The sequence below is a fragment of the Aristolochia californica genome, unplaced genomic scaffold (genome assembly GCF_029961685.1).
Source record: "Aristolochia californica isolate CCGP_79_NKW_82.1479 unplaced genomic scaffold, dmAriCali1.0.hap1 SCAF_7, whole genome shotgun sequence".
NCBI classification, from domain to species: domain Eukaryota; kingdom Viridiplantae; phylum Streptophyta; class Magnoliopsida; order Piperales; family Aristolochiaceae; genus Aristolochia; species Aristolochia californica.
In genome coordinates this window covers 38,624,568-38,635,413 of record NW_027182268.1, presented here as the reverse complement: position 1 = coordinate 38,635,413, position 10,846 = coordinate 38,624,568, and the positions used below count along the sequence as shown (strand labels likewise).

Below are 10,846 nucleotides of genomic sequence, written 5' to 3'. Positions count from 1 at the left end.
TATATTAACATATTAATAATTAAAGTAGTGGATCTAAAATCACTAATGTCATGTATAGTTCATAATTACTAATTGAACAACTCCTCAATCATCCCATTCTCTTTCACCAGTTAGCTCTAACATCAGATTTGTCTTTCTCCATCAAACCTCCTTCCAGCAATCTTTATCCAATATGGTTTTAATGATAACAAATATTTCAAGTTAATAATAATAATAATAATAATAATAAAACCCTGTAAAAGAAACACACAGGTTTATATGGGCTCTTAAAACCAAAATTAAATGTTTACGATTCCGATGTGGCTCTAAAGCAGGCCCAGAGCAACGGCACAGTTATTAAATTCCATTCAAAACGGATATTACTCAAAAAGGGTTTGAATTCTGGGTCCTCTTCAATGAACCTCAACGGCTGGATCCACCTTGTGCTACTCATGGGCCTTTTACCACGTTATGAGCACAATCGTATTACGAATTGTTATGTAATGGACGGCAATGACAGATGAGGAATAAATACCGGATCCTTCGTTTCTTCTTCTCTATATCCAGTTCCACGCCATCGTCTTTATCTTCATCCTCACCAGATGCTCCTATCTCTCTCAACACTTGGAGAAACTGGCGAGCATCCCATCCACAACATACAATTATTCCACTTCTATTTCAAGCTCCAACCATCTCAGACGGCATCACAGTGAGAATAGATTTCTTCAGGCACGACCGCCCTGAATCCTACTAATCTGACTTCCCCTTCCCTTCCAAAAACGCCTAATAAGCTCACTCGTGCATTTACTACTCGGCGTGAATTATTTCCCACAAGAGAGTAGTAAGACAAGGGAAGGAAGAAACGGTTGTGGGAGTAAAAGCGTGGTTCAACTAACCCTCACCCACAAGTAAAGCGTTCGTCCAGACAAGAAAGACCACGGTGATAGATAAGATAGATAACAGCGAGTCCAATCTCAAATCTTAACAGAGACCTTCTGCTGCTGCTCCTCCGCGGCATTGCCAAATTACCAAATTGACTGAAACGGAATAAATGAATAAACAAAAAAGCGATGACAAAAGAGAAAAGCGATTCGTACGGGGGATTGAGGTAAGATGCGCACCCACCCACCAACACCCATTCCATAAGCGGGAACAGCGTTATCGCTTTACAACAAACCCAACTGCTTCCCCAACCTGCAACAACGAGTACACGACGCCGGAAGGGGAGGTGAGGGAGACGGACCCACCGAGCTATCAAAGTGAATGCCCATTTCCTTTTTTCCCAGATAAAGTTTCGTTCCGAGGTGGAAGGATATGCCGGCAAGTATTTCTATTTCGATTGCATCCTTGTTGGTTCTTGAGTTGAGGAGAGGCCGTCAGGCATGGGCACATCTTTCACTTGCGGGTTTGATTATAAAGCTGCCCATATCAAGGATATGATATGCGATCATCACAGGATCCCCACCCAATTTTTAAGATTTTATTAAGTAATGTGCTTTATAATGTGGAGCATTGCCTTTTAATGAGCCAACTCGTTTTGATTAAAGATACTGCCTTCTTCAAAACACACAAGAAATACAAGGAAGGGTGAAGGAGATGACTGGCACCGACCTTTCTGCCCTTAACCCAGATGCTGGGAGGTACGTCTGACGGGTCTCATCCTCTTAGCCGACAGAATTCATTCCATATCAGATATCACAGTAATCCAAACTTATTACTCATCCAACAAAGAATAACATACAAATTTCGGAAAAAGAAAATAATAACTCTGCAATCAAACATGTCACAACCAAATGAGAGCGTTAATCACATTGGTAACTGCATTACTCTTTCCCCACTCGAGACGCCACGACGACGGCAAAACGGGCAGAGTACGACAAAACTGCCGCCTCCGAGCTATGCAGACTATGAGCCACAAAAAGTAGAAATAGCGTACGCGGAGCACCAGCATATGTAAGAAATAACAGTCAACAGCAATAAGAATCGGCCGTAGTGACCAACAAAAGAAGATAAAGAGCTTTTTAATTTCTTATCTCAATTGTTACATCAAAGTAGGAAATCCATTCCAAATCCGTCGCCTGCTGACATCCAACCCCACAAAATGTACCACAAGCAGACGACAATAATTCAAACCCACAATAGGACACGTCAGCCCCGTATCCGCATCCCCGTGGACCTAGTCAGTATCCCCCTCCATGCTGTATCCATTCAGAAAGACAATTTCAAGCCACGTTGTCCAGCCCCCGCCTCGTTCCCATCTACCGACTGAGTTACCCAGCTACCACCGAAATAATCAAAGAACATATAATCCAATTACAATAAAATGGCAGAAAAAGAGGCTGAACTACCAACGAAAGGAGAGGCATTCGTTTCAAATCAGTGAAACTCGCAGCTCTCCAAGAAGAAGAAGAATAGAAAAAACGGTAACAAAAAGGAGAGACCTAAACAGATGTACTTGGAGAATTCGACCTGACATGGGTTAGAGTCAGGTCTTTCTCCCTTCATTCTTTCTCATGTAATAACAAATGTTTGAAAACGAATTTCTGATTTCGAGGATTTCTTCCCTCTTTTACCCTCTTTTCTTTCTATTTGCTGTTTCTCACCCCCTTCACCCACCGCTGGCCACCCTATTTCTGCTTCCCTCCGCCTCCCAACAAAAAAATATTATCAAATATTATTTACTAAAAACCATTTTCACTACTACCTCTGCTCGCTTAGTAAAAAGAATTGATTTTTTACTAAGCCACCAACTGATCAAGCTGCATCTGCTCCAACCATGCTCCCAACACCGTGTGATCGATACTGTCCAACTGGGTCGAATTTGAATTTGAATTTGAGCCTTCACCAGACGACGCTACCGCAGACGCCATTGTTACAGGTGCTGCAGACGTCTTCTCCTTCATCTCAGGAGGAGATTCCTTCACCAACGATTGCACCCAAGACAGGTCGGGTTCTTCACCGTTGGCACCCAGCTCAAAAGACGACGACCGCCGAAACCTACCAAGCTCTTCTCCGTTTGCCCCCCAATCCAGTTTCCCGCCCGGTGATCCCCACTTTGACCAAGAATTATTGGTATTCACAGGAGACCCAACAACATTGGCCGATCCCACGCTAAGATCCCGGGAGCTCATGCTTCGGAGCTGCTGCTGCTGCTTCTCACGCTGGGCGTACGCAGCCACTCGAGAACTCATCGGAGAGATGGGCTCCACACTCCGTGGAGACATCCTTCCAGGCGAAGAGATCCCATATGAGGCTTGTAGAAAAGAGTGATCAACGCTCTTAGGAGAGAACACGTTTGTGTTAATTGGAGACAACATGCTCTGCTGCTGCTGGAATTGATTGAGAAGGGCAGATTTGTGGGACGGAGAGAAGACCGGCCCTGCCTGATCAGAGTAACGAGGAGAAGACATTTCAGCGCTGAAAAGCTCATCAAGATTTGATGGTGCCAATGTCTTGGACCTAACTGACCGAGTTGTCGAACTGAGCCGCGACTGCGAAGAGAAGCACGAGAAATCATTCAGAGAATCGTAATCAGGCATCATAGACAAGTCTTCCGCTGGCATGTCTCTCGCACTTAAGGACGACCTGAGGCGACTGGACTGGAGATTGCTCCCGGGAAGATGTAAAGTGGGAACGTTTGGCTGCGGCCAAGCCAGCGATGAATGGGAGATCCCATTGGCAGAAGGTGACATGGGCGGAGTGAACGGGGACGGAGACATAACAGAAACAGAGGAAGGTGAGCCCGGCAGGAGGCTCATAGCAGCAGCCATCTCCATAGCGGCAGAAGCAGACGACCGGGGAGAGGGAACGGCAGACCCCGTTGACACGTAGAGCGGTCGTAGCTCCTCGGATGTGTGAGCAAAGAAACAAACCCGCCGCATGCAACTTGTACCATCCTTGCACAGGCGAGTCCTATACTGCGCTGGGTGAAGCCAGCACTCAAACACACCATGTGCATACTCACAGAGATCTCCACGCCGGCAGGCCCCCTTCCTAAAATCAGGGCAAGGGACACAACTGTAGTGGAACTTGCGTGGGTCCCGACGACGGGCGTTCTCTCCTGGATGGACAAATGGGCACTCTGTCCAGTCATGAGAATAAGCACGAGAACATGGACGAACCTTGAAGGAGAACATGCGGAACTCATCAGTTGCATAGATACTGTTCTTTATGTCAGGCAGTGAAGGATCAATAGGGTATTCCTTCTTCTCAGAAACAATCGACGGTGGAATCTCATTGAATTTCGCCAACGTTGGAGACAACGTTGAATCAGACGCCGAAGACGGAGAACCATTATCAGGAGAAGAGGACAGTGGAGGAGAGTTGGAATTGGAGTTAGAGATGGACAAATTGGTGGAAACGCGAAGATTGGAAGTAATAGAACTGGGACTTGAATTAGAGGCAAGAAGTTCTTCAAGGGCCGCTTTGAGATTAGGTAACTTCGGCGGTACCACAATCACATCCCAGGGGCGCCGTCCGTTGGCATCAACTAAGCCAGGGTCCGCACCAGCAGCAAGCAGCAATCTCACGGTATCAACGGCATGCGCCGATCCACCAGATGCAGCACAATGAAGGGCTGTACTCTTGTCTGGCCCACAGCAGCGGTTAACATCGGCGGCTGAGAGAGCGATAATGAGTTGAAGAACATCCAGGCTCCCATAGGTGGAAGCCACCATTAGCGGAGTTCGATATTCAAGAACCATTTGGTTGGACCCCTTCTTGCGGCCATACCAAAGGTCGATCTCATCGATTGAAGTTGGATCTCGGTCTATGGAGCGTTTAAAGGAGTCAAGATCATTGTTCGCGGCAAGTTCGAGAAGACCGGAGAAGGAATCTTCGGTTTCGACTGTCAAGTGGTTCATATCTCTGATTTTACTTCCGATTTCTTCAGACGGGGGAGACGACGGAGACGACGAGGATTTTAGGTGATCCGGACCACCGCACATACTTCGAACCCCAGGAAATCCACCTGTAAAGCACGAAAGATGTCAGTATCGCCTGCAGGAATTCCAAAGACACAACTTCTGAGAGAAATATGGCTGACAACGGAAGAACACAAGGCAAAACAAGTAATAGATTTTCGACAGTAAATTCGAATACAGGAAAATACTATCGCCCCAAAAAAAAAAAAAAACTACGAAGAATTGATTTAAAGAAAATAAGACACGTCCAAGGTAATACTCAAATGTGTGGGATTTTCCTTCCCTAGAATCTATATCAAGATCCCAACACGTCGAAGACAAATAAGATTATCAGGTGTGCGGGAAAAAATACAGAAGTTAAGACCTCAAGAACTTAGACAAAAAAACTAGCACAAAAGGTCGAATCAGCAGAGAGATCGATCAATCAAAAGCATCAACTGGCCGGCGAAAGCATCATAAAGAATCATTATTTAGGGTAAACAAAAGGAAATCAATTACCTGAAGAACATTAGAGCAAACGTTTGGCAACTGTTACAGAGGATCAAAAAATAAAGATAACCACTGGATGGCAAAATTACAATTCATTAGCATGGATACATTTTGTTCTAAATCTAACAACCGAGAGAATGTTCAGATTTTTTGAAAGAAAGAAAGAAAATAGCACAGAAAATGTACAGTTAGAAGTTATTTTGAACAAAAAAAAAAACTGAAAAGAAAAGAGAACAACAATCACAACCGAAGTAAGAGAAACATGAGATAACCCTTCTCAACACCGATATTTGATGCCCAGTAACAGTTCCCGATATGAATATTAGATTAAAAGTCACGCATTCGGTAATGAATAGTGATGACTATAGCCGCGTAAAGCGCCCAAATCTTGGAGAAACCACATCTATGAACAACTTCAATCTTTGAACAGATGTACGACATTTACGGAAGCGAGAAAACAAATGTACTCACCGATTTCCAGAAGCCTCCCAAAAGGCTGCTAAAAGAAGCCGAGGAACGCCATGAAAAAGTACAGATCTGCGTAAATAGAACCGGAAAAGCCTACAGATCAGAATCAGAACGATCAACACTGCACCAAGCGTGGGGAGAAGAAAAGACTGCCACAACAAAGCGATAGCATGAGAAAAAAACGCGAAGAGGCAGGTAGCCCAAAACAGGCGAACGGTATTCAGGGTCCCAGAGGAAAGACAAGCACGAAGAAGGAAGAAGAAGGAAGAAGAAGAAAAGAAAAAAAAGAAGAAAACAAGAAGAATAGTTGGTGGCTATACTCGTTGATCGGAAGAACGCCACCTCCTTGCTCTCTCTGCCTTCCTTAACGTCTCCAAATTAAAATGAAATGCAACGCACTGGAATGAAAGATGAATTTCGAGTAAGTTAAACACCTCGGTCGGAACCCGAATGAAATGCTGTGGAAATTCACTCCAAATGAGCCCCAAATTCGCGAATTCAAAAGGAAAGGAGGACGACCGGCTGGGACGGTTAAAAGCCGAAGGGAGTTCACCGGTTAGGTCGGGGCACCAGAGCTCGAGCTCGTGCCCGACTGGGGACGTTCAGCTGGATTTAAACCCGAGGTGGCGTCCGCGAATCAGGCCTCGATAGCGTACTCTCGGATTCCAGGCAGCCGTCAAATTCAGTTAATTGTGGAGTCAAATCGGGGGAAAAGGCGTGGAGCACCAACGACAAATAAAGCTAAAAAAATAAATTTGAAAAAACCGAAAGGAAACAGTAGCCGCCCACCTTGACCTAGAAAATTGAAACCCAAAAACAAATCTTTTTTTAAATAATTAAATTATATCTCTTCGTGAAATTTCCGACGGTAATAAAAAAAAGAAACGTAAGATTACCGTAAGACGCCTAACACGTGTCCCCCTCCTTCAGAGAGTACTATAATACTATGAACCCACTCCACTCCGCCACATGAAAGGCATGGAGTGGGGCTACCCTTCATCACAGGACAGCAGGCGTGTCAGATTCCTCCACCAGATGGACGGTGCGATTTTCCTTCCCTCTGCAATCTGACATATAGAAGTCGCACTAATGACTCGGGACCCACGTGCACGACGCGACCGAGGCTAATTTCGTCATATCCACTTCTGAAATTCAAATAATAATAGAAAAATAGATTAAAGCGTTTAGGCTTCCAATGAATCGAAGAGGATTCTAGAAGCATAATCAAAAGCTTGAAAAGAGCCCTCGGGCTTCCTTGGCCAGTCTTTCAATAAATAAATTACGATATTTATTTACTTGGATTGACGAAAGAGCCACTTACAATGACAGTAATTACAACAATTAGGGAAAAAATGAATTCTTGATATATATTGAAGTCATTTGCTTTACCCATCAAAAGCTCCTTATTTGTACTTTCCGTATCTCAGTATTAAATATAAATTAGATAGATGTGACCCTCTCCACACGAATCAATTCTCCTTCCATTTTATCATTATTTACAGCAAGATCCATATTTGCCCTAAAATGTGTCTATTTCAATTAATTATTTCTATTATTACATAAATAGCATAAGATTAAATTTCTTTCCCTAAGTTTATAGTCATGATTTGTGCCTATGAGGAAAATTAATTTTTTTTTAAAAAAAAACCATCACATTCAACTTTTACAAAGATAGATATCCAATCTGGGAATTGATCCAACCTTGAAAGAATCTAATGATTCTCGGGCCCACAATGAAGGGAAAAAAGGGCAGAATTAACGAAAAAGTAGGAAAAAAAAAAAAAAAAGGGTTCGAATAAAAAGTTCCTCCCGCTTTACTTTATTTTTCCTAAAGTCACAGTAACAAATTTATCCCTTTTGCCCTCCTTCCTTTCCCTAAAGCAAAATCTTTTTCTCCTCCGATGCCTTCGCGTGAGAGTAAATGATTCTTTCGGATTTGTTAAAACAAACAAACGAACCGTCTCGTTTTTTCAACACGTCTCGTTCACGTCAATATTCACGTCTCGGCGAAACGGTCTTTATCTCGAGGTCGGCCCCCTTGAATTATCGTTGTGGATAGCTGCCACGTGGAACTAAGAGCTCTCCGGTTCAACTACCTCCGAATCGGCCAAAAATTGAAAAGCAGGACAAGGGCGGGGCCATGGGGACGGCGGTGCGGCCCGCGCGGGTCGTAATCGGGCCGTCCTTGGTGACGACGACGTCGAACACCGGCCACCGCCCCGATTAGTACCCCGTCCCGGGAACCACCCGCCTGCCCATATCTCTCAAGATCTTTCCTTCTTCCCATTCTTCCACTCGGGGACCACACTGACGTTTTCCAGTCGCTTCATCAATGGAGGGGGACAAGGTGTGACAGGGACTGATTTGTCATTTCCGAAGTCTCATGCCCTTCTAGGTCCTTTCTTTCTGTGAAATTTCAAAAAGGGGGGCCACGACCCCTCGAGGCTCCAACGAATTTAACCTAATTCATGGCCCTCTTTTTGTTTATTTCGAGATGCACCGAACACGGACGGAACAGGTATTTTTCCTTCTTTCCCGATCCTAATGTCACCGCTTTTTCTTTGTTAATGGCGGAAGGAGAAAAGAAAATTGGGGGAACGGAGGAAGAGGGTGACGGTCTGAGAAAAGCATTTTGGACATCTTCTTCTATCCTGTCGCTTGATGTGACTTTTGAAAATCATGGCAACCTTAAATAAAAGGACACAACTACAAGGTGTTGATGCAGGTGAATGCGACGTTCCTTGCTTCGGAGTTTTTCTGTTCGGGAGATTATCGTATTGGTAATGGTGGGAGCAAATGGAGTCAAGTGAAGCGGAGGATAATGCGATTCTGCGGAAGATAAACTAATATAATGCTTCATAGGTGTTAACGGAAGCAAAAATGTTTTAAAAAAATGAATGTGGATACAAAGGACAATTTTCTCTCTACTTCGAAAGCTTCGTCATCTCTTCTGCCTGTGGTTTTTTGTTTTTATGGGATTAAAAACTGTATTTTGGAGTGAATTAACGCCGGACAGAGCTCTCACCTAATCTTTGAAATTTAGTATGTTGGATCCTAGTCATAGAGTTTACATTACAGCTGAAGTTGGACTCGGTTAAAACTAATTTTCATTTGTTCTTTTAGGGTATCTCCTGGGGCGACCACGGAACTGGTAAAAGATGTTTTTACAGAGACACCACTCCTGAGAAGTTGTCGCAGTTCAGATCGAGATCAGAACAGATCTCGGGCATTTCATCGAACAATATGTCTGCGTAGTCGCCAAATCTGTTGCATGTAAGACTTGAAGAAAAGCAATCTGATTACCTTTGAAAGCTCAATTGTGATCTTAATCCAAGAGCCTCTATTTGCTTATTAAATTCTGGATCGTCTCAATTCAGTTGGAAGATACTCGTATTTGAAAAACTAGGAACCCCGATTCAGTCAAATGCAAATCTGAAGTACCTGCTGCTGCATTTTTCTGCACCACAAACTTCTTGAGGGTAACATCTATCATATCAAGAAACCCAACTTCAATGTTTAATTTTTTCAGGTAAAAAGAAAGGGATTGCGGTTCCATTTTGTGGGTCGTATTACATGTGACGTTTGCTGCCGTGTACTCAAACTTGGATCATTGATAATATGAACTGCATAATTTTGAATAGCGACACCTTTGGAGCTTTTCTTTTTAATTAACCTTTATCTGAACTGAGCTCTTCAAATGGTAAATGAATGTGGCTTGACCTCTTCTCGTTGTCTTTCCGGTGGCCCTAATTGCAGAAGAATTTGTGGAAAACCGCAATCCTCTCCAGCCAAGCCAATTGTGGTTGACACTTATTTTGTCTCTCAGTTTGATATCTTCCGAATGAATGAAGGCAAGATTAGGTCCTGCCTCCGGATTTAATGTGGAAGATTGGATCTCGTGGTGGGATCTCTCGTTTCCCTTCTGATATGCGGCCCTTCAATGTCAATCAACAGAAAATCCGTGGAGCCCCTACCGTAGGCTTCTCTGCCATTTTCATGGTTCAGTTCAATGCTTTGCCGAGCCGAGAGTCCCACAAGCACATGTTCGAGTGACGCATTAGTTTGAAGTCTGATAAGCCTTGTCACTGGGTAGTGTCGACAAGCTCTCTCTAGAGGAGCGGCTGATACCCAGATGCCCTGCCATCTGAAGCTTTTCAGCTTCAGGGTGTGATACATCACCTGCCATTAATGGATGTTCCTGATCTTTAACGATAAGCCAACTTAACCCAGGAGCCTTTCGTAACCCCTTTTCCTAATCTGTATTCTTAATCTTTCAACCTCATCCCACATGCCAACAGCAGCATATACATTGGGTATTAATATATAGTTTCCAGTGTTCATTGCTTCCAACCCCAGACAATTTGCAAAAGTAGTTTTCGCAGGCTCAGTATTAGAATAAACTTGACAGGCATCGGACAGAGCTCTACAGGCATTGAATCAATAAAACTTTTAGCTTCACCAACATGACCTCCACGAGCTAGAAGATCAAGCATACAGGCATACTGAACAACTTCTTCAGGGATCATGCCATAATCCCGAGATAGAGAATGGAAAAGCTCCCAGCCCTTCTCACCAAGCTGGAGTGGCTACAAGCTGATAAAACTGAAACAAAAGTTACACCAGTGGGCCTGATACCCACTGATTGCATCTGGTAGAAGATGTGAAGTGCCATGTGACCATACAGGCCGTGTCCTGCAATCATAGAATTCCACTTTAAAATAACCCTTTTCTGTATGTTTTGAAATGTCTTTGCAGCAATTCAGATAAGAGTGTTTTCTGAGAAGATATCTTGTTCCAAAGCAAGCTTCCTTCTTGCTGTATAACCATGCAGAGTTCTTCCTAATAGCAGATTTGCCAGACTAGCACAAGTGGAGAGGACATTTACCATGGTGCACAAGTTGGGTCTCGTCTTTGATTGCATTTTGTGAAAGAATGACAAAGCTTCACTGGGTTGACCATTCTTGACATAACTAGCAAGTGTGTAATTC

General features: G+C 43.7%; 1 protein-coding gene across 4 annotated transcripts; it reads right to left on the bottom strand.

Moving 5' to 3' along the window:
• Positions 1 to 1,933: 1,933 nt before the first annotated feature.
• On the bottom strand, positions 1,934 to 6,415 carry LOC137935933 (zinc finger CCCH domain-containing protein 30-like). 4 transcript variants are annotated; one of them, XM_068780358.1, is made up of 3 exons: positions 6,179 to 6,415; positions 5,862 to 6,007; positions 1,934 to 4,948 (listed from the first exon to the last, which is right to left on the bottom strand). In XM_068780358.1, exon 3 carries the CDS (start codon positions 4,923 to 4,925, stop codon positions 2,718 to 2,720), a length of 2,208 nt encoding a protein of 735 aa, XP_068636459.1. In that variant the 5' UTR covers positions 4,926 to 4,948; positions 5,862 to 6,007; positions 6,179 to 6,415; the 3' UTR covers positions 1,934 to 2,717. The 4 variants fall into 4 exon arrangements, with proteins under 4 accessions (XP_068636459.1, XP_068636460.1, XP_068636461.1 ...); XM_068780359.1 differs by having other exon boundaries at positions 5,862 to 5,951; XM_068780360.1 differs by having other exon boundaries at positions 5,862 to 5,927.
• Between the last annotated feature and the right edge of the window lie 4,431 nt (positions 6,416 to 10,846).

Coding starts and splice junctions, on each gene's coding strand:
- LOC137935933 (XM_068780357.1), bottom strand. CDS start 4,925: ATGTGCGGTGGTCCGGATCACCTAAAATCCTCGTCGTCTCCGTCGTCT.